This window comes from Akebia trifoliata, chromosome 6 (assembly GCF_017979445.1).
Source record: "Akebia trifoliata isolate Shusen 1 chromosome 6, ASM1797944v1, whole genome shotgun sequence".
Lineage (NCBI taxonomy): Eukaryota > Viridiplantae > Streptophyta > Magnoliopsida > Ranunculales > Lardizabalaceae > Akebia > Akebia trifoliata.
Window position 1 is genome coordinate 23,813,882 of NC_141380.1, and position 25,042 is coordinate 23,838,923.

General features: G+C 36.4%; 1 protein-coding gene across 3 annotated transcripts in view; it reads left to right on the plus strand.

Annotated features, from left to right (window-relative positions):
- Positions 1–25,042, plus strand: part of LOC147400451 (rho GTPase-activating protein 7-like) — a 65,437-nt gene that overhangs the window by 23,267 nt on the left and 17,128 nt on the right. For all 3 annotated transcript variants that reach the window (XM_086446143.1, XM_086446145.1, XM_086446144.1), the window contains exons 4-12: positions 5,995–6,065; positions 6,176–6,254; positions 6,393–6,537; positions 6,719–6,838; positions 8,074–8,151; positions 8,320–8,375; positions 8,473–8,542; positions 13,749–13,836; positions 16,126–16,369. In XM_086446143.1, the coding sequence (XP_086302269.1) occupies positions 5,995–6,065; positions 6,176–6,254; positions 6,393–6,537; positions 6,719–6,838; positions 8,074–8,151; positions 8,320–8,375; positions 8,473–8,542; positions 13,749–13,836; positions 16,126–16,369 (951 nt within the window). The remainder of the gene's footprint in view (positions 1–5,994; positions 6,066–6,175; positions 6,255–6,392; positions 6,538–6,718; positions 6,839–8,073; positions 8,152–8,319; positions 8,376–8,472; positions 8,543–13,748; positions 13,837–16,125; positions 16,370–25,042) is intronic.

Sequence of the window (25,042 nt, forward strand, 5' to 3'; positions counted from 1 at the left end):
CTCTTGGCCATTTCACCAACTTGATGTAAAGAACACCTTTTAAATGGTGATTTGACTGAGGTTATTTATATGGACCTTCTTCCAAGGTTTCATCTTCAGGGGGAGTATTTTGGGAAGGTATGCTGTCTTCTTAAATCTTTTTATGGCCTTAAGCAGTCCCAGTGAGTCTGGTTTCAACGGTTTTTTGAGGTTATTTTATCTATAGAGTTTTCTAAATGTCACTCAGATCATACTTGCTTTGTTTGTCGAGGAGTGGATGATCGTTGCACCATTGTTTTGGTTTGTGGATGACATTATTGTGATTGGAGATGTTGCACAGTGGATTGACAAAGTTAAGGTGTTATCGGGTTGTATTTTTGAGGTTAAGGATTTAGGTCTACTCAAGTACTTCTTGGGAATAGAAGTGATCCGTACTCACTGTGGTATTTTGCTATCTTAGCGTAAATACACATTGGATATTTCTCAGGACGTTGGGATGTTTGGTTGTCATCCTGTTTCCTCACTTATGGATCATAATCATTATCTTAATGCCAATACTGGTGATCTTTTATTGGATCCTTCTTATCAGAGACTTGTAGGTTGTCTGATTTATCTGACTAATACTACACTGGATTTTTTCTTTGCGGTTAGTGTGGTCAGTCAGTTCATGTATATTTCGCGTACTTCTCACCTTGATGCCGTTTATCGTATCCTTTGTTACTTGAAGTAACGCCCTGGTTTTGGACTTTTCTACTCTTCCACTTCTCAATTGCATTTGTCTTATTTTACAAATGCTGATTATGCTGGTTATCTCACAGACAGGAGATCTATCTCTGGTTTCTGTACTTTTTATAGTGATAACCTTATCTCGTGGAAAAGTAAGAAATAGAATGTGATTTCTTGCTCTTCTGCTGAAGCTAAGTATCGAGCTATGGTTCTTGACATGTGAGCTAACTTGGCTTCGTTCTTTGCCGGCAGAGTTGGGATTTCCTGTCTCTAGTTCTTCTACTGTGTTCTTTGACAACAAGTCTGCTATTATGCTAGTTTCTGACTCAGCCTTTCACGAAAGAATTAAGCATATTGAGGTTGATATTCACTTTCTCAGGGAGAAAATTCGATTTGGTAATCTTCAGACAGTCTTCGTAGCTTATTCAAATCAGCTTGTCGACATGCTTACGAAGTCTGTTGGTCCGTCTATTACTAATTCTCATCTTGTCAAGTTGGGTTTAGTTGATATATTTGCCCTAGCTTGAGTGGTAGTATTGTAAATAATCTAGTTATTTTAACTTTAATATTGGAAATAATCTAGTTATTTTAGTTCTAGTTGTTATTTGGATATAGTTTTTATTTATTTTTGATTTGTAAGGGCACTTTTGTCTTTTTATTATTTTAGTAATATAAATTCTTGCCAAGCTCTCACAAAGAGTCTTGACAATAATTCTTCTCAAATTCTTCTGACATCTTGGGAGCCTCCTATCATTCCCAATTTGTTCGTGTATATAGAAAGAGAGGAATTTTAGAGCTTTTGAGGGGAAGAAGAGGTGAATGCTACAATTAGAGATACTAAAGCAATATTGTTTTATTGGTCCCAAATTCAAGCGGGATGTGAAGAAATCACATGGTTAGACCAGCCTTACTGTTTTCAAGAAATTCACATGTTTGTGATATCTTTATAGGAAAAAAGGCCTTGATTCTTGTGTTGCCATGTGGATGCTTCTTTACACATGTTTGTGGCACGTATACTTGTTGCTCGTGATCCTCCTGGAAGAGGTGATCTCTTACCATGTTTATGCTTTTATGCTAAATGATGACTACATGTCTAATCTAGGAACAAGGATCGTCTTACTGCCCAAATTTGAAATACTTGAAAACCTGCCCCAATTGCATTTTGTGTTCTTTTAGAGTGGAAATTACTTATCTTAGAAGATAATCTAGTTCTATAGTGAAAGTCGCCTTGCCTACTCCAGTGAATCGTGTCCAAGAGTGCACCTAAACCAGCTACTCATCTCTTGCAACAACCACCTTTCACCTGACTAAAATCAACTTTGTTTTGAAATGACTGTTGTACTCAAGAACTGTTTTTCCAATTATCCTCTTCTAGATATTTGTGTTTTCAAATTGTTGTATAGAGCCCAGGTTGTTCTATATTTGTATTCTGTAGAAGTCTTTTATTACTATTCTTATAAAAAGGTCAACATCCAATTTTCTAGGTCTACAATGGCCAACCTACCTTTGGTCTTTAGACTCTCTCCAGATTTGTCCTTGGAGTAGGACACGTGGCTCATTAGCCACACCATTGTTTTCTCTCCTCACTCTGTTGTTACTTTTTCGGAGAAACATAGTATTTTGTGTTCTATGATAATCCCTTCTGCCCTGCTTACCATGTTAGAACTTGATCCATGCCCTAATTGTAGTAACAGGAGAGGGAATTCTGGTTTAGGAGCAAGGAAAATGCTATTGTAAATTGATGTTAGTTGAATTTTTTAGGAAGTAGGAGTGGGAGAAGGAGATAGAAAGGGAGCAACACCTAGGGTATTAGTTCTGGCATGGTTGCAACTATAGTCCGATGCTCATTTAACTATCATAGAGGAGTGGCAAGACACTAAATCTTTGCTCCATCAACTTTATGATTGAGGCCTCATTCAGTTCTTGATTTCTCAACATGGGAAATATATTCTAGGTATCAGAAATATTCACTTACTTGGATATAAAAATGGGGTTGCCGTTAGATTTTATCCTATAGAAATTTAGGACTTGGGATCCAAAAGAGTTCTGATCTAGGGCTGCAACTTGGGCGGGCTAACCTGAAGTCAGCTCGAGCTCAACCCAATTGATGGGTGAGCCTAGGTTGGGTTATATGGAAAATGAGTTGAGCTTGGGCTAGGAAATCTCATCTCGAATTGAATTCGGGTTGAGCTCTAGTTGAGGTTCCGGACAACCTGACTCAACCCAAACCTGATGCTATATATTTGCATATATATATATGGGAAATGTTCAACACCCTACACTTTACCCTACACTTTACCAAACGTGTTTTGTCCTACATGGGTTAGAAGTTTTGGAATGGGCCGATTTTTGTGAGGATGATCTCCTACATGGGTTAGAAGTTTTGGAATGGGCTGATTTTTGGTGAGGATGATCTCTACGATTAGAAGATCATCCTCACAAAAATCAGCCCATTCCGAAATTTCTAGCCCCATGTTTACAAGTTGAAAAATTGTGGACCGTCCATTTTTTGTAAACCATTTTTTATGGGGTTAGAAGTTTTGGAATGGACTGGTTTTTGGTGACGATGATCTCCTCACCATAGAGATCATCCTCACCAAAAATCAGCCTATTCAAAAACTTTTAATCCATGTAGGACAAAACACGTTTGATAAAGCGTAGGGTAAGGCGTAGGGTGGCGAACGGGACCCTAGATATATATATATAGTGTGGATTTGGAGGTTTGTAAATTTATTTACTAATGATTTTGTTTTTTTATATGGTATTTATTTTTTAAGATATAAAATTAAATTTAAGCGTTGATCAAAATGAAATTAGACTTGCTCAATGAGCCCAACCTGCCCAAAATTACCTAACTTGGGCTAACCCGAGCTCAACTTGATTTTAGAAGCTCAATCTCGGGTTGAGCATGGGTTAATGAGCTCTAACCCGATGGTTGGGTTGAGTTGAGCTCGGGCTGAGGGTTCTACAACTTGGGTTGAGCAATGGTTGACCTTCCAACCCGCCTAGGTTGCAGGCCCTATTTTGATCTGCCTCCATGAATCCTAACTAGCTCTCGATTGTGCCTAGGATGTTTGGAGGCCAAGAGTAATAAGGTAGACCATGACTGCGAACCTAAGAACTCCTTAAACCAAATATTCAACAACACTTTAGGGTCTATTGAATTAGGCATGAACCATCTTCTTCGTCAAGGGAAAACATAGATCACACAAGAAACTGAGTTTATTTATCTTTAGCGAACAACCTCTTGTAAGAACGAGAAGGATTAATTGGACATGGAAAGCAGAGCCATTGATTTGAGCCAACGCAATTCCAAGGATGGTCCGACTGGATTTAAAGATTGAAGAATCCCTTTCAATCTAAACATTCAAGGGTTTGTTAGATTAAGTAGTTATGATCCTTTTTATCCTTATGATCCTCATAGGTTCTTGTTTTACACGGAGAATTAGGGTTACTCGTACTTAACTTGGGAAGGGGTTGAGAACTTCCTTCCTTTGAGGAAGCAAACTTAGCTTAGAACCCCCATATTTGACTTTTGTGCCCTTTCCAAAAATTCATAACTTTAAAATTGAATGAGGTGAAATTCATATGTTGTAATAATCTCCCTCTTTCATCAAACTTCATCTCAACTAAATCTGAATTTTGCTCTAGAAAGGCTTGCCTAAGAGCTCACAAAGCAAACCCCAAGGGGTTGGCCTAGTGGCAAGTAGCAAACCGAGCCTTGATAAGCTCCTCAAGAAGGGTAGGTCAAGTGTTCGAAACCCCATGAAGTAATGAATTACTTGGGGCCACTCTCCAGGGTTCGGTTGACCCTTTGATGGGGACATCGAATCTTAATGAGTAAATTTTAGTTTTTATTTAAATTTTTTGTTTTAGGGCTTTATTTTCATGTTTTTTGCGCTTATTTTGTTGTTTTATTGGCCCATGATCTTAGTTTAATGTTTAAATGTAGTTTAGTAACTTTACTTTTGTCTTTTATGTAAGTTTATTAGGGTTTGAAAATTAGGAGAGAGAAAGTTACGAAAATTAGGTTTATTTATTTGGTATTTTAGCTTGACTAGGATTCTTGATTTATTTTCTTTATATAGATTGTATTAGGGTTTATTTATTTATTAACGAACAATGCTGAAAAAAAAGAAAGTTTGAGCTTGATCTTCCCAACAATGGGTGTGGTGTGAGGCTATTTTGGAGTGAGTCCAATATCTCTTTCTTCTTCTAATCTTTATTTTTTTTATTCTTTAATTTTTCTTGATTTTTTTGAAATTTTGAATTCTTGAATTCATCAAGAATCATTTTCTTGATTTTTTTTATTCTTTATTCTTGGAACCCCTTTTTTGATTCTTGATTCTTGAAAACCTACAAACCTCAACCCTTAATCCTTTCCCCATTTTCTTTAACCCTTATTTCATTCATCTCTTTTCCAAATTTTTTACCCTTTATCCTTTTTTTTAACCTTTAACAATTCTTTAACCTTTTTCATCTATCATATTGAAATTGTTGTAATTACGAGAAAAAAAAATATTTTACTTTTGGGTTTACCCTATCTTAGCCCAAATCCTTAACACAATCCTATACCAATTTTCCTAAATTCCCCAAATTTTCTTTTTTGCAGTCACTGTCCTGCATCACCTTGATTCAATTAGTTGCACGTGGGACTTTCCGAGGGTGTAGTGTGTGTGGCCATGGGATTAGTCTCACCTGAAGGGGGGGATACCTCTGATAAGTGAAAAAAGAGAGCCCATAGAGCACATCATCCAAGGATTTGGTAGGCAAGCACCTTCCTTTGTCAAGAAGACCATAATCTTGTCCCAGTTCTTATGGTTTTAGAAATCTAGATTCCTTTGCATCATTAGCCATCCACGTTGAATACTTTATTCTCTAGGTACAAAGATTGAAAAACCTTAGCTCTCAAAAAAGCATGAAGGAAATCTCTCCCATAGATTTTTCCTCAGCTTTGGCCATTTGGAGGATCTTGGGGGAAGACTAGTTAGAGAATGCTCCAACAAACTCCAATAAACTAATCTTGTTTGCAACAGATGTTACTGTTTTTACATGATTAAGGGAATATATTTCTGAAGCTATCTATGCTAGTGGTTTTTTTGGGACTTATATAGCTCTTTTTGGCTCTTCTTTTTGTTCTCTTTTCTTTTTTTGGAGATAAATGTGAAGTATTGATGAAAGAAAGTTAAAAACAAATGTTAAGGAACAATATACCATGTGCAACAAAGTTACTGTTCTTCAAATGATTATGGGAGCGGCTGCTAACTCTTTTTTTTTTTTTTTTTGTAGAGTGCGCTTCCCCAGAGAGGTGGTGAAGTAAATTTGACTTTGGGTGGTATTGACCTGAACAATTCAGGAAGGTACAAATGTTATTGGTGCACATATCATGTTGTAATAGCATCGTAGCCGTTTACCTATAAAAAATAGTGTCTTAGCCTTTTAGCTGATAGCATGAACTATTTATTTGCAGTGTTGTTGTCAGGGAAGATAAAAAACTTTTGACTGTGTTGTTTCCCGACGGACGTGATGGGCGGGCCTTCACCCTTAAGGTTCGTCATTGAGCCATTTGATTTCTGTTCTGTTTTGGTTTCTCTTAGGGTGTGGGCAACACTTCTTGCTCATCTCATAATTCTCTAGCACTGGCTACACTTACAATCGAAGTCTTTCTCTTTCTTTCTTAATTCCAGGCTGAGTCATCTGAGGATTTGTACGAGTGGAAGACAGCACTAGAACAGGCTTTGGCACTAGCACCAAGTGCTGCTCTCGTGATGGGGCACAATGGGATTTTTCGGAATGACACAACTGACACAATTGATAGATCTTTTCAACAATGTTTGTATTTTTCTTCTCAGCCACTATCTCTGAAGTAGTCTATTGATGAACTTCATATGTTTGTCTATTAGTTCCATATCTGCTGCGGTGCTCTTTAATGTCAATTCTTGGACACTGAGCTAATGATATATAAATTTATTTAATACTGAAATGGACTAAAAGTTCCTGTTATTTCATTCAGGGAGGGATAAGCGGATGGTCAAGTCATTGGTTGTTGGAAGACCAATTTTGCTTGCACTAGAAGATATTGATGGAGGCCCATCCTTCCTTGAGAAAGCTCTTCGCTTTCTGGAGAAGTTTGGTGAGTTATCATTCTTTCCTCCGTTGAGGTTTTATGATTTTTGATGGTGTTTATAGGATGAAGTGAGTCACTAGGGTTTAAGTGATTAAAGTTACATTCTTTTAGTTATAATCTTTTGCCTTCTATTCCATGTTTTTCTTAAAGTGCACATCACAATGTGTACATGCCACGGTTGTTGAGTACTGTTCTATACTGGTATTTTGTCAGGATGATCCATTAGAAAGATAATATCTAATTACTATTATTATTATTATCGGTAATTTCTGATATCAGATGTTATACACCTAGGTGAGGTGTTAAAAGTTTGTGTGTGGTAATCCCACAGACCTGAGTCAAAACCCCATCTCGCACTTAAACCTATCGCAAAAAAAGAAAAAGAAAAGAAAAGAAAAGAAAACAAAGAAAGATATATAAATTATATAAACATCTGGTTATAGCTTATTAGATTGCTTACATGGTTGACACTTAACAGTGTCATCGTCAGCTGTTGGTGCCCTGTCCAATTGATACCCCTGATGACATTGGCTTTTATGGTCAACTGGCATTGCTAGAGGCAAAGCATGTCCTCTATCACCAACAACCCATGTAATGGAGCACACATAATCTGAAAGAGTCTTCTCTTCCTGAGTGATTTGCTTGTGTACCAGGCCCAGACGTGGGCTTTGTTCATGGTCTCTTCGTATCACATGATAGGTAAATGATAACTACCTATCAAGAGTAGCATCCCTATAATATCTCAAGGTATTGTAATGGATATCAATTAATTGATAATGGTGCCATCCTTCTGCAACATTTCCATCATCCTTGTTACTTGCTATTTTCGTAATGGAGGGCAAATATGTGACCACTGTACAAGGTATGAGGGCATCAAAAACAGTGTTTATCACATACAGTTTAGCCAAGCAATGCAGATACTACTTCTTTAGGAAAATGTCTTTGTTGGAATGAAAACGTGAGTAACAAAGGACATAAAAATATTTGTTGTGTTTTACCAAACTGTTTACAACTATTATTTTGCACATATTTTTAAAATATTTTTATAGACCCTGCGTATCCGAGCCTGTTAGAGCACCCAAGTAATCCCATGGGGCACACATGTCACCCCTTCAACACGTTGAAAGATCCTATGATTGTTTAATTGGAGCTAGTGATCTTACAATAGGAACAAAAATTGAATGAATTTTATAAGATCATACGATAATTTGGTTGGAACTATTATCTTATTTGTTCAATAGGAACAAAAGTGGAAGGAATTTTGCGACAATCTGCGGATGTTGAGGAGGTTGACCATCGAGTTCAAGAATATGAACAAGGTATTTGTGCTCTTCAAACTCATATGCTGCCTTTTGATTTGTCATGAATCGTTTTCTTTTTCTCCATATTTACTTGGGTTCAGAAGATTTGTTCGTTGTGACATGCTTATATATTCCCTGTTCGTGTGAATGCCTTATAAACTGAACTTGCTGTTTATTCATTATTAGGAAAGAATGAATTCACGTCTGACGAGGATGCTCATGTTGTTGGTGACTGTGTCAAGGTATTTCTCATCATCAATAACCTATCTTGCCATTGTCGTCTCAATGCTTCTCTTGGAATTCATATGGATTCATGCTAACCCTATATCTTTGTTTCAGCATGTTCTTCGGGAGCTACCCTCTTCTCCAGTTCCTGCATCCTGCTGCACTGCATTGCTAGAGGCATATAGTAAGTTAATTTAGTTGTATTGTTATGACTGCTGTTGTCTTTGTTGTTTTTTTCTGTTGTTTTGTTGATTAAATTATTATTCATCTTCAATGGAGGATAGGTTGCTGTCAGTTAGATTGTTAATAGTATTGTTTTTACTTGTTCTCATGATTAGCTTTCTATTGGAAAATTATCATAAGCCTAAGAATTAGATGGTGGAACCTGAAAGGAGAAAATTTAGCCTTGTAGGAAAATCTATACAATAAAACACAACTGTAGGGCCCATTTTGCTACAGTTTTGTGAGTGCGAGGGGCGGGGGGATAAACGTCCCCCACTTTGCTACAGTTTTGTAGGGTCCACCCTACTCACTTGATTGCCTTTCCTTTTTACCCCTTCAACTTTATTGTTTTTCCTCTCCTCCCCCCGCCCTTTTTACAATAATCTCTCTAATTTTATTATCTTTCCTCATCTTCCCGTTCCTTAATAATACCTCTCCAACTTTATTAATTTTCTTTTTTTACCCTCTTAACCTCAAAGATTTTTAATAAGACCCCTTCAACTTTATTAGTTTTCCATTTTCACCCCTCTTAACCTTATAGAGGATGGCTGTGTTGTAGGCACGGGCAAACACTAGTATTGATAAATGAAGGAATACAAAACTTTGACTACAGAAGCTATAGTCATGTAGGTTGAAATGACAGATTGCAGTAGAAGCTCGACGAAAGAAGTTCTCCTTTCGAAAAAACTTATCAAAAAATGAAACTCTCTGGCGGGACAACGGGGTTCAAATCATTATTGGAGAAAAAAGAGGTCATGGTTCAGGGCTTGGGAAGAAAATTGAACTGTAGAAAATTTTGAAAATATAAAATGCTTAAAAACTACAAAAAAAGTTGGTGAGGCAAAATAAGGCATATGATGATTAACATCATAGGTTTGGTACACTTGAGGATGTGAAAGATACTTAAAAAGCTGCAAGAATGAGAGAAGAATACTAGATATACAAATTGAGTTAGATGCATTAAAAGCAAAGATACAAAATTTTAATAAGGGAGAAGGAAATTAAAGAAAGGTATGATGGGATTTTTTTTACTAAATAAAAATCATATGGAGAGAATAAATCTAGAAGAAAACACTACGCATATAAAGGGCAAAACGAGTTGGATCTGCTATAGGATTAGGATTATGAAAGTGATGGAAATTTTTTCTAAGCTAAGGGTGTTCTTTGACGATTTGGTTTTTAGATGGAAATCATAGTGAATAACGTGTTTAGTGTTGTTTTACGTTGCTTCTTTTTAGCTTGCTTTGTCTTTGCCTTTGTTTCTCTATCTTGTTAGGCAGTTCTTCTAAACCTCAATCTAATTATGCACTTCCTTTCCTTCATATTGAATAATTTTGTTGCCCTATCATTAAAAAAAGGTGATTATAGGAAAGGTTTTAGGCCCAAATGAAATAGAAGTTTGGAAGTACAAGGGAGAAACTTAATGGTTTTCGTCAGTAATTAATCTAATGTGATTTGGGGACCTAAGTGAATGCTAGATGATCGGAAATGTTCTATGGTACCTGTGTTAAGAATAATGGCGATGCCCTTAATAAGTTAATTTGTTGGGTAAAGGTTCCCAGTTTGATCCTGGGAAGCATCGATTGGTTTTTAGAGTGAACTTATTTTATGCTTGCCACCGTAGTTTTCAAAAGGTTTGTAAAATAAGGGATTTTCCCTTTTTATTTTTCCACTAATATACTCTTTGCTTCCTTAGCAAAAAATTTAATTTGTTGGGTATTAGGAAAAATTGTTCTAAGCAAGTATATTTACATTGTTAAGGATATGCATGCTGGATTTGTATCTAGTGGTAAAACATTTGGTGGTTGGTCAAGGGAGTTTTCAAAGGTTTTTCAACAAGAATTTTCGTACCTTATAATAAGACAAAAATTATAATCGATTTATGCAACTGAATGTTGGGTTGTAAAGATACATGTTCATATAATGAGTGTGATAGAGACATGGATGTTGAGATGGTTAAAATGGTAAGACTAGAAAAGTTAAAATAAAAAAGAAATAATTTTTTATTTATAGGGTGTGTTTGATTGCATGAAAATCAAAATCCATGGATTATGTAATCCATGGAAAAATGACTAGTATGAAAAATTTAAACTCATTGTTTGATGTTACTTTGGAAAAAATAATAGGGGAAAAAAAAGAGAAGAGGAAGAGGAAGAGGAAGAGAAGGGATGGGAGGGGAGGACGTGGTGGTGGACATGAGGGAGGAAGAAGAAGATGAGAGGACGTGGTGGTGGCGACGGCAGTGGTGAGGGAAGAAGAAGAATAAGAAGAGGAAGAAGAGAGAGAGAGGAGGTGGAGAAGAAACAAGGTTGCTGCCGCTGCCGACGATGGTGACGGTGGTGGTGGTGGTGGTGGGGAAGAAGAAGAGATGAGTTAGGGTTTTAATTTGGGGATGGAAAATAGAGGTAGATTTATGGGTAGGAAAGTGAAATCTAACTTTTGTTGGGCTTTTGGATGTGGGTGGAAAATGATTTTCTATTGAAAAATGCAATCAAACACATAAAAATATCATTTTCCATGGACATTGATTTTCCACCCTATTTTTCATGTGCAATAAAACATAATTGCATTTTTCCATGGAAAGTCATTTTCCACTCACATTCAAAAGTCTAATAAAAGTTGGATTTCACTTTCCCACCCATAATTTCACTTTTCCACCCATATGGGTGGGAAAGTGAAATCCATCTCTGTTTTCCATTCCCAAATTTATGGGTGGAAAAGTGAAATCCATATCTGTTTTCCATTCTCAAATTAAACCCTAACTCATCTTTTCTTCTTCCCCACTACACCACCATAGGTACCACCACATTCAACCTCAACCTTACCATGTTTGGTGCTGTTGCCATTGTTGACCACCTTCTCTCTTCTCCACCTCTCTCTCTCTCTCTCTCTTTCTTCTTCTTTTTCCCTCCCCTCCACCGCCACCATGTCCTCCCCTCTTCTTTCTCCCTCACCTCTACCGCCGCCACCACCACCACCACCACATCCTCCTCTCTTCCTCCTCATCTTTTTTTTTTTTTTTTTTTTTTGTTTCCTCTTATTTTTCCAAAGTAACATCAAACAATGGATTCAAAATTTTTTCCACTACCATTTTTTTTTTCTTCAGATTTTGAATTTCCATGCATCAAACACACCCTTCAAGGAAATTTAGGAATAGTTCCAATAAAAGATAAAATGAGGGAAAATTATTTGAGATGGTTTGGGCATATGTAAAGAAGATTGTTAAAATGTGGTTGGGGGCAAATTGGTGCAATAAAGGGATCTAAACGAGCAGCATAAACATTGAAAAGGACTTGTATAGAGGAAATAAGAAAATATATTTAAGGCACTTTCCTTGTCTGAAAATACGCTTCATAATAGAGTTAGATGGAGAAATAGAATTCATGTTACTGGACCCCATATTTGGGATAAGGTTGTAGGCAACAATAATTATATTTTTCTCTTTTTTGCTGTATCTTTCCCTAAATATATATGTTAGCTGTACTTAATTAATTACGTATCGATCTCTATTTTTTCATCACTTGTCAGTCTTTATTTGTTTATTTATGTTTTAAACTCTATAGTTTGCTGATTGCTTCCATGACAACTCAATTCCATTATTCGTATCTCCTTTTTTCCGAAAGTTCTATCAATCCTATGATACCTTTTGTGCTTATATATGTTTAACGTTGGCACCTATGACATAGAGCAGCTGGAAGGCAAAGCAGCATAATAAGACAAATGCTCCATGTGGAAAATTATTATGTTCACAAATAAATACTTGAAACTCTTCCAGAACAATGTGGCTTCCTTTATATTCTAGAAATTATGCTTGAGTTCACATTTTCTTGAGCTTCAGAGTTATTTAGTTTTTTTTTCCTCTGCCTATCCATGCCACCCCTTGTGTTTTTATAACTTGAAGTTAAGGTAATCGTTTGATTAGGTATAACAAATATGCGAAAATAGCTTAGAACAATAGAATGTTTATTATGGCATCTTCTGGTTGACACTTATATTGGCTTATTAACACTTTTTGTTGGTCAATATTAATATAGACAGCCTCATTCTTATGAATTTACTATGATTTCGTCCGATATCGGTGACATCAATTAAACTTTCTATAATCATGGTTTACGAATAAACTGGTGGATTCTATGTGGAGAAAGGTTCAAATGGACCTAATTGAAGACGAGTTTGAGGCCATGATTGAGCATGCAGAACCTGTTCAACATTGTTTGACAAGCTTCTTTTTTATTGATAATTAATGGGTAATTTGATAGACTGGTCAGTGTATTAATATAAGGATTTCTGACCATGAAATAATGTTTCTAGTCTTATCCTTCAAGTCCAAAAGGCACAAAGAGGACTTGAAATACTTATGTTTCATCATTTATGAAGATATAATATGTTGATGTCATCTTCTTCTTCTTACCATTAATAGTGGGCCCAAAAACACTCCTAAGCGTTTTGAGAACTTTTAGTAAGATTAATGTAGGTCAATAACTTTTGTATGATGGCTGGTTATCTCAACCGGTCTCTTCTCTTTTTTAATATAATTTAGTCTACTTATCAAAAAAAGAAAATGTAGGCCAATGTATTGATGTTTGTGTTTAATGTTGTAAATTATACTCTTGCTTATCGTAATGGAAGGAGAAAAAAAGAAAAGAAAACTTCAGCGAAAATTCACGAGATTTCGAGATTGGGTATTTCTTATCAGGATTCTATGACTTCGTAAGTAAAATTATTAGATGAAAGTTATGGAGCTCAGTTTGTGTTAGAATGCACGGTGGGACCTAGCTTGATTTTAGGCTAGGAGATTGTTTGGTAGTGAGCAAAATGGTGAGAAACTTGGGTCTGACAATGGAATATTGGTGAAATTTCTTGAGAACATAGATCGATTATGTTTGTTAAACTTTCAAAAGTGATGTTTGAGAATATTCTTGGTCAGGTTACTTCTCTGGATCCAAGTATGACAAACAAACTGTTGTCTGTGGTATATCCCATGCACACGGTATTCCATAATTGGAGGTTGATGTTCTACTTTATTCTTATTATGTATATTAGTCCTATTTTTATTTTTAATGTGTTTGTTGTGTATATTATTTCATCGCATTGTTTTTTTTTTTTTTTTCCTTTTATAGCTGTGTAAGATTTATCTGCTCTGCTGCATTGTTGTTGCTCTTGATTAGGAATTGAACGGAAGGAAGCTCGGATTAATGCTTTGCGATCTGCAATATTGGATACATTTCCAGAGCCAAATCGACGATTATTACAGAGGCAGTGCTATCTTTCTTTTCAATTATCTGTCATTTCTTCCAGCTATTTGCATCCTTGAGCGTTCTCTATGTTCTGCACTTTATCTGAAATGTCTGTGATATGCTTTCATTTCTTTTGCATTGAATATTTCTTTTGAAACGACTTTGTTGTTTAATGGGTACTAACTTTGTCATATTAACTACCTATTCCGCCAAATTGTTTTGGGAAAAAAGAAAGCTAGGTAGTCGTCTCCCCTTGTCTACTTAAATTCCACTTTCTATGGAGGCTAGTATTACCTTATGACATGGGTTTTTTTCTAAGGGTTTGTAGATGCTTTGGTTACTCGTATCATTGGCTTTGTATGATAGCGCAAGTTTGAGTGACTTTTCACTTTGGAATTAGCTTCTTTTTACTATTGGAGCAAGTAATTATGGTCTTCGACTGATAAAAAGAGAATTTTTGTTTCATGGACATCAAGAATAACATTTGGGAATCATTTTTAATAATCATGCCTTGAGATGATTTTTATGGTTAATACTAGCCTACATCCCTCTCTCTCTCTCTCTCTCTATATATATATATATATATATATATATATATATATACATGGGTCAGGTTCAGCAGCCAATGTTAAGGATTCAACGCGTTTGTCCTATATGACTTAAAAGTTTTGGATTGGGCTGATTTTTTGTGAGGATGATCTCTATGGTCAGAAGACCATCCTCACAAAAAATCAGCCCAATCTAAAACTTTTAACCCCATAAAAAATGGTTTAGAAATTGTGGCCTGTTGATTTTTTTTTCTGAAAATTAGTAAACCACTTTTGATGAACTTTGAAGTTTCAGATTGGGCTGATTTTTGCGAGGATGATCTCCTCACTATAGGGATCATCCTCACAAAAAATCAGCTCAATCCTGTAAGCCATATAGGACAATGTTGGCTGCCGAACGCCACACTATATATATTCTCTAGCCCGCCATTTCTCTCTGTTTATTATTCTTATTATTAGTATTATTATCTTCCTCATCATTATTTTTCTCATCTTCTTGTTATTGCTGCTAGACCTTGAAGATATAATAGTGGGAGAGGAAGGTGTTCTACCACTAACTCTACTACTATTCTTCTTCTTCTCCTCTTTGCTGTGTCGTCATTGTTATTTTTGCTGCTGCTAGACTGTGAGCATATCTGAATAGATAGAAAAGTGGGAGAGAAAGTTGTTCTTGATTCATCTTTAGATTTGCTAAAAAAAAGTACAAAATGCCCTTTCTATGGTTATATACAAGTTGTTTTGACAAACGCTTACATGTAAAAAAAAGTTTATTGATTTACATTTTTCTATGCTATCAATATTACTTATAAAAAAGAATTTGAGAGTGTCAAGAGAGAAAATGGAGCATGCATGTATTTATATTTATATATTAGGAAGAAATTCCCACTGGACAAAAGATACTAAAGAAGCTTTAAGACTGGACCAATGAGAAAAAATTGACTTTCCTATCAAAAATATTACATCTCTTCTAAGAATTGGTTCTGGTTATTAAAGTTATTTTATTTTTTAGTTTGAGGTTTATGCCTCGAAGTCATAGATTTCACCTTACAAGGTAGAAGCCTTGTACACGGCTAGTGCTTTTTAAACATTGGTTTGAATGAAAATGCCACATTCTTATCATATTCAAGTCTCTGGGATATCTTTTGATCATAGGGTAACGTAGAATGTTAAGAGCGCCAATCAGAGGATCCTAGTGAAGGAACCTTTTAAGGATGCCAAGATATAAGATGGGTACTCACATAGGATTGACACTCAAATGCTAGGTCAAGAACTTCCGAATCATGAGATTGGTGCATCAATCATTTGAATTCCGAAACTACCTTCTAGTTTCGACTGCTTGTGTTATGCTTGTTGGATTTCAAGGAATTATATGCCCAGTATGTGTAAAATCACCAAGGATATTGACAGCTCACTCAGTATCACACACATACACACACACACAACATGCATTCACACATGGGGAATGCTAACGTCCAATGCAAGGATTAAATGTTAGCAACTTCCAAGTAATATTTTTTTGTCTTCTAGTGGTAAAAGCAAGGGTTTTATTGTCATTTTGTAGATATTTCATATTTCTTCAAAAGTTATTTACAAAGATTCCATTGGGCAATGGCAATAAAGCCCTTGCCTTTTTCACTAGAAGATAAAAATTGATAGCTTTATAAGGGTGCGTGCTTGTCCTGAGAATTTGTCAATTAATCTCATAGCGTTCCCTGAATTTCTTACTCAAAACATCTCACTCTTGCATTTTTGGTATCCAGAATTCTGAAAATGATGCATACTATTGCTGCTCATGCGTCTGAAAATCGGATGAATGCATCTGCCGTCGCTGCTTGCATGGCACCCTTGTTATTACGACCACTGTTAGCTGGTGAATGTGAGTTGGAGGATGAATTTGATATGAATGGTGATAATTCTGCTCAGCTTCTTGCTGCGGCCAATGCTGCTAATAATGCTCAAGCTATCATTACAACTCTTTTGGATGAGTATGAGAATATCTTTGATGTAAGGTTCTTTCAAACTTTTCTTTGTTGGTATAGGAAATAATTTTTCTTAAGTTTGGTACATCAGTTAACTGCAATATAGCAGAGTCGTGTATCCTTAATGCCTGCCATTTTATGATCCCTTTTTGTAAATTTTCCAAGCTGAAGATAGTGAAGTGTCTCAAATGTGGTTACTTTAGTATATATTAAAGTCAAGTTGATTTAAGTTACCGCCTATCATATTAAATCTGTTTTGTACGCTGAATGGTTTTCTATTCCTGATTTGGCAGGGGTAAAATATTGGTTTTTCCCCCCTCATTATGTTCGTGCTTAGAATAGAAGAAAATAGAGGAACTAAAGAGTCCAAAATGAATTTAGAATAATTACAAAGTTTAAATTTTGATTTTGTTGTATATTTAGTTTTTCTTGGAATCGGAGAATATTTGGTTTAGATATTTCAATTGGCTTGGTGATACTATAAATTTCTTTAAAAAGAAGTACAAAAATATTATGAAAAAGATGAAAAAACATAATTGAAATTCTAGGAAATTACAAAATAATCATGAAAACACCTAAAAACAATCATTTGAAGTAAGAAAAGGCTGATCAGTAGCAATGCATACATCAATAGACTTTAATTAGAATAGGTAGTTTTGGAATGGTTTTGGTTGCTGTTGAATGCAATGATTTAGGCTCTGATAAGGTACCTCGAGTATCATTGTAAGATCGATTCGAAGATAAACTATGACCATGTAAATTGGAGATTCTTGGCCTATGTTCTTGATAGGATGGATTTTGGTTAGAACTGGGGATGATGGACTCAAAAATGCATTTTCTCTGCCTCTTTTTTTTTTTTTTGTTACTGTTTTTGTTTTTTTTCTGCTGAGTGATACCTGGTTTGGTTATTTCAGAGCTTTAGAGTCCTTAGATAGAGGGACCATTGTCCTCATTCCTTTTTATGATGGTTGTCGAGGCCTTGGTTATGATTGTGGATATTGATGTGTTGAAGGATTTCTTGGTCGGGGTTGTTGGGTGGAGACCTGCATACATTACTCTTATTTTTTAAGGCCTATCAAATAATTATCTGAGATTCCTGAGAGGTTTGTCATGCTATTTCAAAATGGCATCGAGTTTGCATTTAAATCTCAAGTAGAAAACGGACATTTCCAAGTGATTCGAGCCCTTTTGTGTTTTTTATGCATGATCTAAAATCTTTTTGGTCAGATGTTGTTCTTACAATCATCACATCTCATTAATTGAATGAAATTTCTGTTATCAATGATAGTTCTTTTTATTTATTTATGTTTATATCATGTCCTTTTTTGTCTTTTCTTATTTATCATGTAATATATAAATAAGAATGAAGAAATAATAAAGACACTTTTTTGGAATTTCTTCTTCTTCTCTAAACCCTAGATCAATTTCTACATGGTATCAAAGCATTGGTGATGACTGAGAAGATCGAAGAGAGTTCCGAAGCAAGTAGAGGGTTCAATTTCCAATCTTCTGTAGCCCTAGGGCTGTCGCCCACCCTCCTAGGGTTGTTGCCACACAACAACCTTCTAGGGCTGTTGGAAGTCAGCAGCCACCACCTAGGGCTGCCGCCCCAGCCACCTTCTAGGGCTGTCGCAAGTCAGCAGCAACCCCCTCAAGGGCTGTCGCACCACTTAAGCCACCTCCTAGGGTTGTCTCCAGTCACCTAGGGTTGCCTCCAGCACCTAGGGTTTTGTAGATCTCCATCGAGTCATTCCTCACACCTGATTGGCTATTATATTCTATGTCACAGTTGTAATAGCCTTCAAGGTGAGTCAGATTTTCTTTCTTTCATTAGGAATGTGGAGATAGATCCCTATCTTATAAGTGATTCGTTAGTGTTTCCGAGTAATCTCTCGTGTGATCTTGATTTGGATTTTTTCTTAGTAGTTTATTGCTCCCAAGTCATGTTATAAGTAACTTTAGGATAGTCAACCAATGGCGGTTTTGGATCCTTGCAAGTCAGAGATGAAAATCTAAACTTCCAGATCACCATAGTCAAACTCGATGGCACAAACTACCTGGAGTGGGCCCAGTTTGTGAAGCTAGCCATTAATAGAAGGCGGAAGGCAGGCTATTTGAATGGGAAAGAGAAACAACCAAATATCTCAGATGCTAAGTACGAACAATGTGATGCTGAGAACACTTTGGTTATGTCTTGGTTGTTGCTTTCAATGTAACCTCATATTAGTAGAGGATATATTTTCTTGAAGACAGTACAACAAATTTTGAAATCAGTGAGACAAATCTATTCTCAAACTCATAATAGTGCTAGAATCTATCAGTTGGAACAAAATATATTGCATCTCAAACAGGGGGAGAAGACATTGTCGGGCTATTTTTCTGAATTGCGCAGCATGTGGGAAGAACTCGATCACTATTTACCCTTCAATTGGGAAATCTTTAAAGATTGTGCACAATTCATCAAACATGTTGAGACACGTCGATTTCAGTTTCTTGCCGATTTGAATCCCGAGTTTGAGATGGTTAGAGTTCAGATTCTGAACAGAGATCCTCTACCTCCTTTGAACATTGTGTACTCTTATGTTCAAAGTGAGGAGAGTCGACGTTTGGCTATGGGACATCTGGATATACCTGTGAGTGATAGATCTGTAATGGTAGTTTGTAGACATGGAGAAGGACAAGCTCCGAGAGTGAAGAGGTTATGTAAATCCACTTGGGCACCCAATAATAGGGAGAGGCTGGAGTGTGACCACTGTGGAAAATTTAGGCATATTTTAGCAAAGTGTTGGGACTTGATAGGTCGTCCTGATTCATTTTAGCATAAGGGTAGATCTTCTTTCGCTCATTATGCTTCCAATGTTGACATGCTCAATGATTCCCCAAGTTCTGAGCTACCGCTTTCAATGGTACATGCACCATTCTCCCAGGAGGATTTTATTTGTTTGGGGGCTCTATGGGATGGTTTCACTAGGACCTCTTCCTTCACATATGTGGGTACCCCTTCTACTGCTCATCATGTTTCCTCATCTCAATCCAACCCCTGGATTCTTGATTGAGGAGTTTCAGATAAAATGACAGGTATGTCTTATTTCTTTTAGTCCTATAGTCCCTATTTAGGCAAAGAAAAAGTACATCTAGCTGATGGTTCCCTATCATCCATAGCCGGTAAAGGAACCATCAAGGTTCCTCAGAGTTTTCCTTTGTCTAATGTTTTACATGTTCCTAATCTCACTGCTAATCTTGTGTCTGTTATTAGTGTTAAAAAAAATCTAAATTGTTGTATTACCTTATCTTCCCTTTTATTGTGTCTTTCAGGATTTGACAACAAAGAGGGTGATTGGTAGTGTTTGTAAAGCATATAGCTTGTACCTTCTCAACATCCCAACTTCTCAGCACATTCTACATCTCATACTTCTCAGAGTAGTAATAGAGTCGTCAATAAATCTCGAATAATGCGGTGACATATTTGATTGGGTCATGTTTTTTTCAGTATTTATGTCTGTTTCATTCTTTGTTTTAGTTTATGTCATTGTCAGAGTTACAATGTGAAGTTTGTTAATTGTCAAAGGATTGTCGTTCTTCTTATCCAACAAGTTTAAATAAAAGAAGTTACTTTTTATTTTCTCTTGTGCATTCTGATGTTTGGGGTTCCTCCTCTGTTACTTCTTTGTTGGATATTTTGTTACTTTTGTGGATGACTATAGTAAATGTAAGTGGGTGCACTTAATGAAAATAAAAGATGATGTCTATTCCATATTCCAAGATTTTCATACGATGGTCCTAACTCAATTTGGATTAAAGATCAAAATCCTTCACTCAGATAAATGAGGAGAGTATTCCTGTGGAGGTTTGAAACAATTCTGTGCTACTCATGGGATAGAACAACAAACCTCATGTGTTTTCACACCCCAACAAAATGGTACCGTCGAAAGAAAAAAATCGTCATTTGTTGGAATTAGGAAGAGTTTTGTTGATATTGATGAACTTTCCTAAGCATTTTTGGTCTGAAGCAGTTGTTATTGCATGTTACATTATCAATCGTACTCCCTCTAATGTCTTGAACTTCCAACCTCCTCTGTTGTTCCTTTCTCCTAATTGTCCTTTATTTTCGGTGGTTCCATGTGTCTTTAGGTGTATTTGTTTTGCTCATATCTTAAGTCTGGCTCGCTCTAAACTTGATCCTAAGGCGTTGAAGTGTGTGTTTCTTGGTTATTCTAACTCTTGAAAGGGTTATAAATGTTATCATCCACCTACCTGTCGTCGATTTGTCACAAAATGGACATCACGTTCTTTGAAGGCTAGTGTTACTTTTCGGATGGTGCCACAATCTGTTCTACGTACAACAATGTGTTGAACTACTTCAACAAGTTTGCGTGTGAGGTATCTAGCATCTGATGTTCGCACAACAGTATCCACAACCCCTTTACGGGCTCCATAGTAGGAAATAAGCAAGTCTTGATCAATAATCTCTTCAGGGGGAGTGATTCCATCCATCCACTACTCATGAGTCCCTTCCAGAGTCATCTTTCCTAGTTTCATTACCTTTATTAATATTCCAGAATCTAACGTGAAAGCTGTGCGACCAACTGAGTTGGTGCCTAATCGTTTTGGACGCACTTACACCAAAAAGGGAAAATAGGCCATTGTTGATCCACTATGCCACACCACTAAGGATCCAAATCCAATTTCTTCAGATTCCAATGTTCCCATTGCTCATCAAAAAGGTAAATGTACTTGTATTTTGCATCCTATTTCTCAGTTTGTTTCTTATTATGACGTGTCTCGATCCTATTGCTCCTTTGTAGCTACTATGGCTTTTGTTTCCATCCCATCCAGTGTGAAAGATGCTCTCTCTAATCCCAAGTGGATACAAGCTATGGATGAAAAACTGAGAGCTTTAGCAAAGAATCATACCTAGGAGTTAGTCTCATTACCACAGACAAAGAAATCTTTTGGGTAAGTGGGTGTTCACAGTAAAGTACAAGTCAGATGGATCAATTGACAAATATAAGGCTAGGTTGGTTGCCAAGGGCTATGTCTAGACTTACGACATCGACTATCAAGAAACCATTGCCCCAGTAGCAAAATGAATTCTATTTATGTCCTCTTTGGCAACACTTCTCTTGGGAGCTTCACCAACTAAACGTGAAGAATGCCTTCTTGCACAGTGATTTGCAGGAAGAAGTCTACATGGATACTCCTCCAGGAGTTCTCTTTTCCAATGCTGATGCGTAAGGGTGTCGTCTAAAGAAGTCCTTATATGGTCTCAAACAATCCTAGAGAGCATGGTTTGAGCAATTCCGCTCTGTTATGTAGGATTTGAGTTACAAACAATGTCAGGCGGATCATACACTATTTGTCAAGCATAATGGACCTCAGTCTACTATTCTTATTGTGTAAGTTGATAATATTGTTATCACAGGAAATTGCCCTACTGAAATCCAAACCTTAAAAGTGTTTTCTTAGAAATCACTTTGAAGTACAAAAATCTAGGACTTCTAAAATATTTTTTGGGTATTGAGGTAGCTCGTTCCAAGACATGTATTTTTATCTCACATTGCAAGTATGTGTTAGATTTGCTGTAGGAGGTTGGCAAACTTGGGGCTAAACCAATTGAGCCAAATCATCGATTGAGTGAAAATGATGGTGAGGCTCTCAAAGTTATTAGTCATTATCAACGTTTGGTTGGTAAACTATCTACTTATCTCTTATGCGACCCAGCATTGCTTATGCAGTAAGTGGTGTTAGCCAATTCATGCATGCTCCTTGTACAACACATCTTGATGCTACCCTATGCATCCTTTGATATTTGAAAGGATGCTTGTGGAAAGGCTTACTATTCCGTTCACATGGACATATGTTGATTGCGTGGTTTCTATTATTGATCGTCGTTCGACTTCTGGGTATTGCACTATGGTGTGTGGTAATTTGATAACTTGGCGTAGTAAGAAACAGTTTGTAGTTGCTTGTTTAAGTGTGGAAGCTAAGTTTCGAGACATGATTCTTTGCATATGTGAGTTACTTTGGTTACGACTTTTGCTTCGTGAGCTAGGTCGTTACCTCCTACCCTTTTTTCAGTTGTACTGTGATAACAAGGCGGTCATTAACATAGCTCATAATCCAGTTTAACATGATCGCACCAAGCATATTGAAGTCAACCATCATTTCATTCGGGAGAAAATTACTTCCGGTGACATCTGCACCATTTTTGTTCCTACAACACAACAGTTAGCCAATGTCCTCACTAAATTCTTGGGTCGTGCAAGTTTTGACAATCTTATGGGCAAGCTGGGAATGTGTGATACCTTTGCCTAGCTTTTTTTTTTTGTTTTGTTAGGGGGGGGGGGGGGGCGGGGAGTATTATCAATGATAGTTCTTCCTTTTTCGTTGTTTTTCTTCTTCTCTAAACCCTAGATCAATTTCTCCAATTTCAGGTATTGAACTTTAAATCTCCATTTGAGCCTCCTTTGTTCAAATTGTTCTTCTTTCCCTACCCTACCAAAAGTTTTTGGTTTTGTATGCTACATCATGTCCAATATTTGCGTTCTACCAAAATTGATCCAAGGCATTAAATGCATTTTCCTTCTACAACTTTTCAAAAGAGGTATAAATGTATCATCCAAAATCTAGGAAGTTGTGTCTATGGATGATACTTTCGACTCCTTCATTTTTCTTGTTGTGGTACATGTCCAAAGAGTGAATAGTGGTACAAAGATCTCCTTCTTATGCTTGTGCCCTTGTTTCCTTGGCCATTAGTGGTGGCCGTCCTACTAATTTTAAACATGATAAGAATGTTTTGGGGTACGCAAAAGAATTGAGAATTTACACAAGAAGACGTTTGCCAATCCACCATTTTGAGAGCCCCCTCTTAAGGACTCAATAACTACTCTTTCAAAATTCCATTTTGTAGTGCTCTATGGTTGATGATTTGCATCTCATTGTTTGTCATGTGGGAACATGTGTTTGTACTCAATATGTAATATGTAACTTTGTTTCCTATCGTTCCTTCTCTCCTTATTATCAATCTTTCATAGCTTTTACTTCCTTTGTATCCTTGCCTGTTAGTGTTTTAGATGTTTTCTTTTAGTCCAAGCAAAACGAATGTGATGTGGGAAATGAAAGGATTGGAAAAAATGCAACCTGAGAGTTAGTTGATCTATTCACAGAGAAGAAAATAGTCGACTGTAAATGGGTTTATACACTGGAGTATAAGCCCAATGGGCCAGTGGATAAGTATAAGGCCAAACTTGGTCTAAAGGCTACACACAAACGTATGGGATGGATTATTATGCGATGTTTGCTCCAATTACAAAAATGAACTCCATTAGAGTAGTTTTGTCTTCTGCCGCAAATTTTTAATGGCCAATTTACCAATTGAATGCAAAGAATGATTTTCCTCGTGGAGAGTTACAACCTTACAGGAGGAAGTGTATATGAAGGCATCACCTAGTTTTCGATTTACTGATATTAAAGGCAAAATCTCATCAGAAGAAGGCATTATATGAATTGATGCAATTGCCCAGGGTATGGTTTGATAGGGTTCTAGGGGCCTTGAAAAAGGTGTGTATGTACATAGTCAAGTTGACCATACGATATTTGTTACGCATTCTTAGAGTGGCATAGTAGCTCTAATAGTATAGATGATATCATTGTGATAGGAGATGATCAAAGACATTCAAGAATTCAGAATCTTTGCGAAGAGATTCAAATTAAGGATCTTGGGATATTATGTTATTATTATTATTATTATTATTTGATTTGTAAAGATGGGTTAGTGGTAAGCATAAGAAGGGGGTTTGAACCTAGGATGTGGGAACAACTTTCCACACATCTTACCTCTCAGCTAAGTTGCATATTATGATATTTTCTTGGAATTGAATTTGAAAAAGGGATAATTATTTCTCAAAGGAAATTCATAGTACATTTCTCAAAGAGATGGCAAGTCTTGAACCTGATGACAGCTTTCTATTAAGATTATCGGTTAAATGAGAGGATGGGTATTCTTTTATTGATGTTCAATTTCTCTAAGGTGTTAGATTCCTCTATTTCTTAATTGTGTAGATGTTGCATGTCGTAAGTGCAATAAGCCAATTTATTCGTTCACATATGATGACTCATCTTGAAGCTGCTCATAGTCCTTCGTATCCTATGTTATCACCAGCAAGAAGCCTACAATATTCTCAACATTGACATTTGAATGTGGAAGCAGATGCAAATTTTTGATCAATGATCTACCTTAGGTTATTATACTATGGTTGGTGGTGATCTGTTGACATGGAGAAGTAAAAAAGCAATGAATTGTTGCTCTACCGGAGAGAAAGGATGAATACCATTCCATGTCACATGGTCTTTGTGAGTTGCTTTGGCGCAAATTGTTATTTTTTTTTACAGTTAGGATTCAAAACGCAAGGCACTCTAAATTTGTGTTGTGCTAATAAGGCTGCTTGCAGTATTGCTCACAATCTAGTCCAGTATGTGTGAACCAAACATATCAAAGTGGATAAATACTTTATTAAGGAAAAATGAATTATGGACAGTTTTCATTCCATATCACTACAGAATTTCAACTGGCTTATATTTTTCATGCAACTTGAGGGGGCGTATTGTGAAAATGAGGTTTTATCAATACTTTTCCTTTTAATTAATTGATGTTAGACAAATTTTTTTTTGTAAGGGAATTATTATCCCATGTTGGTTA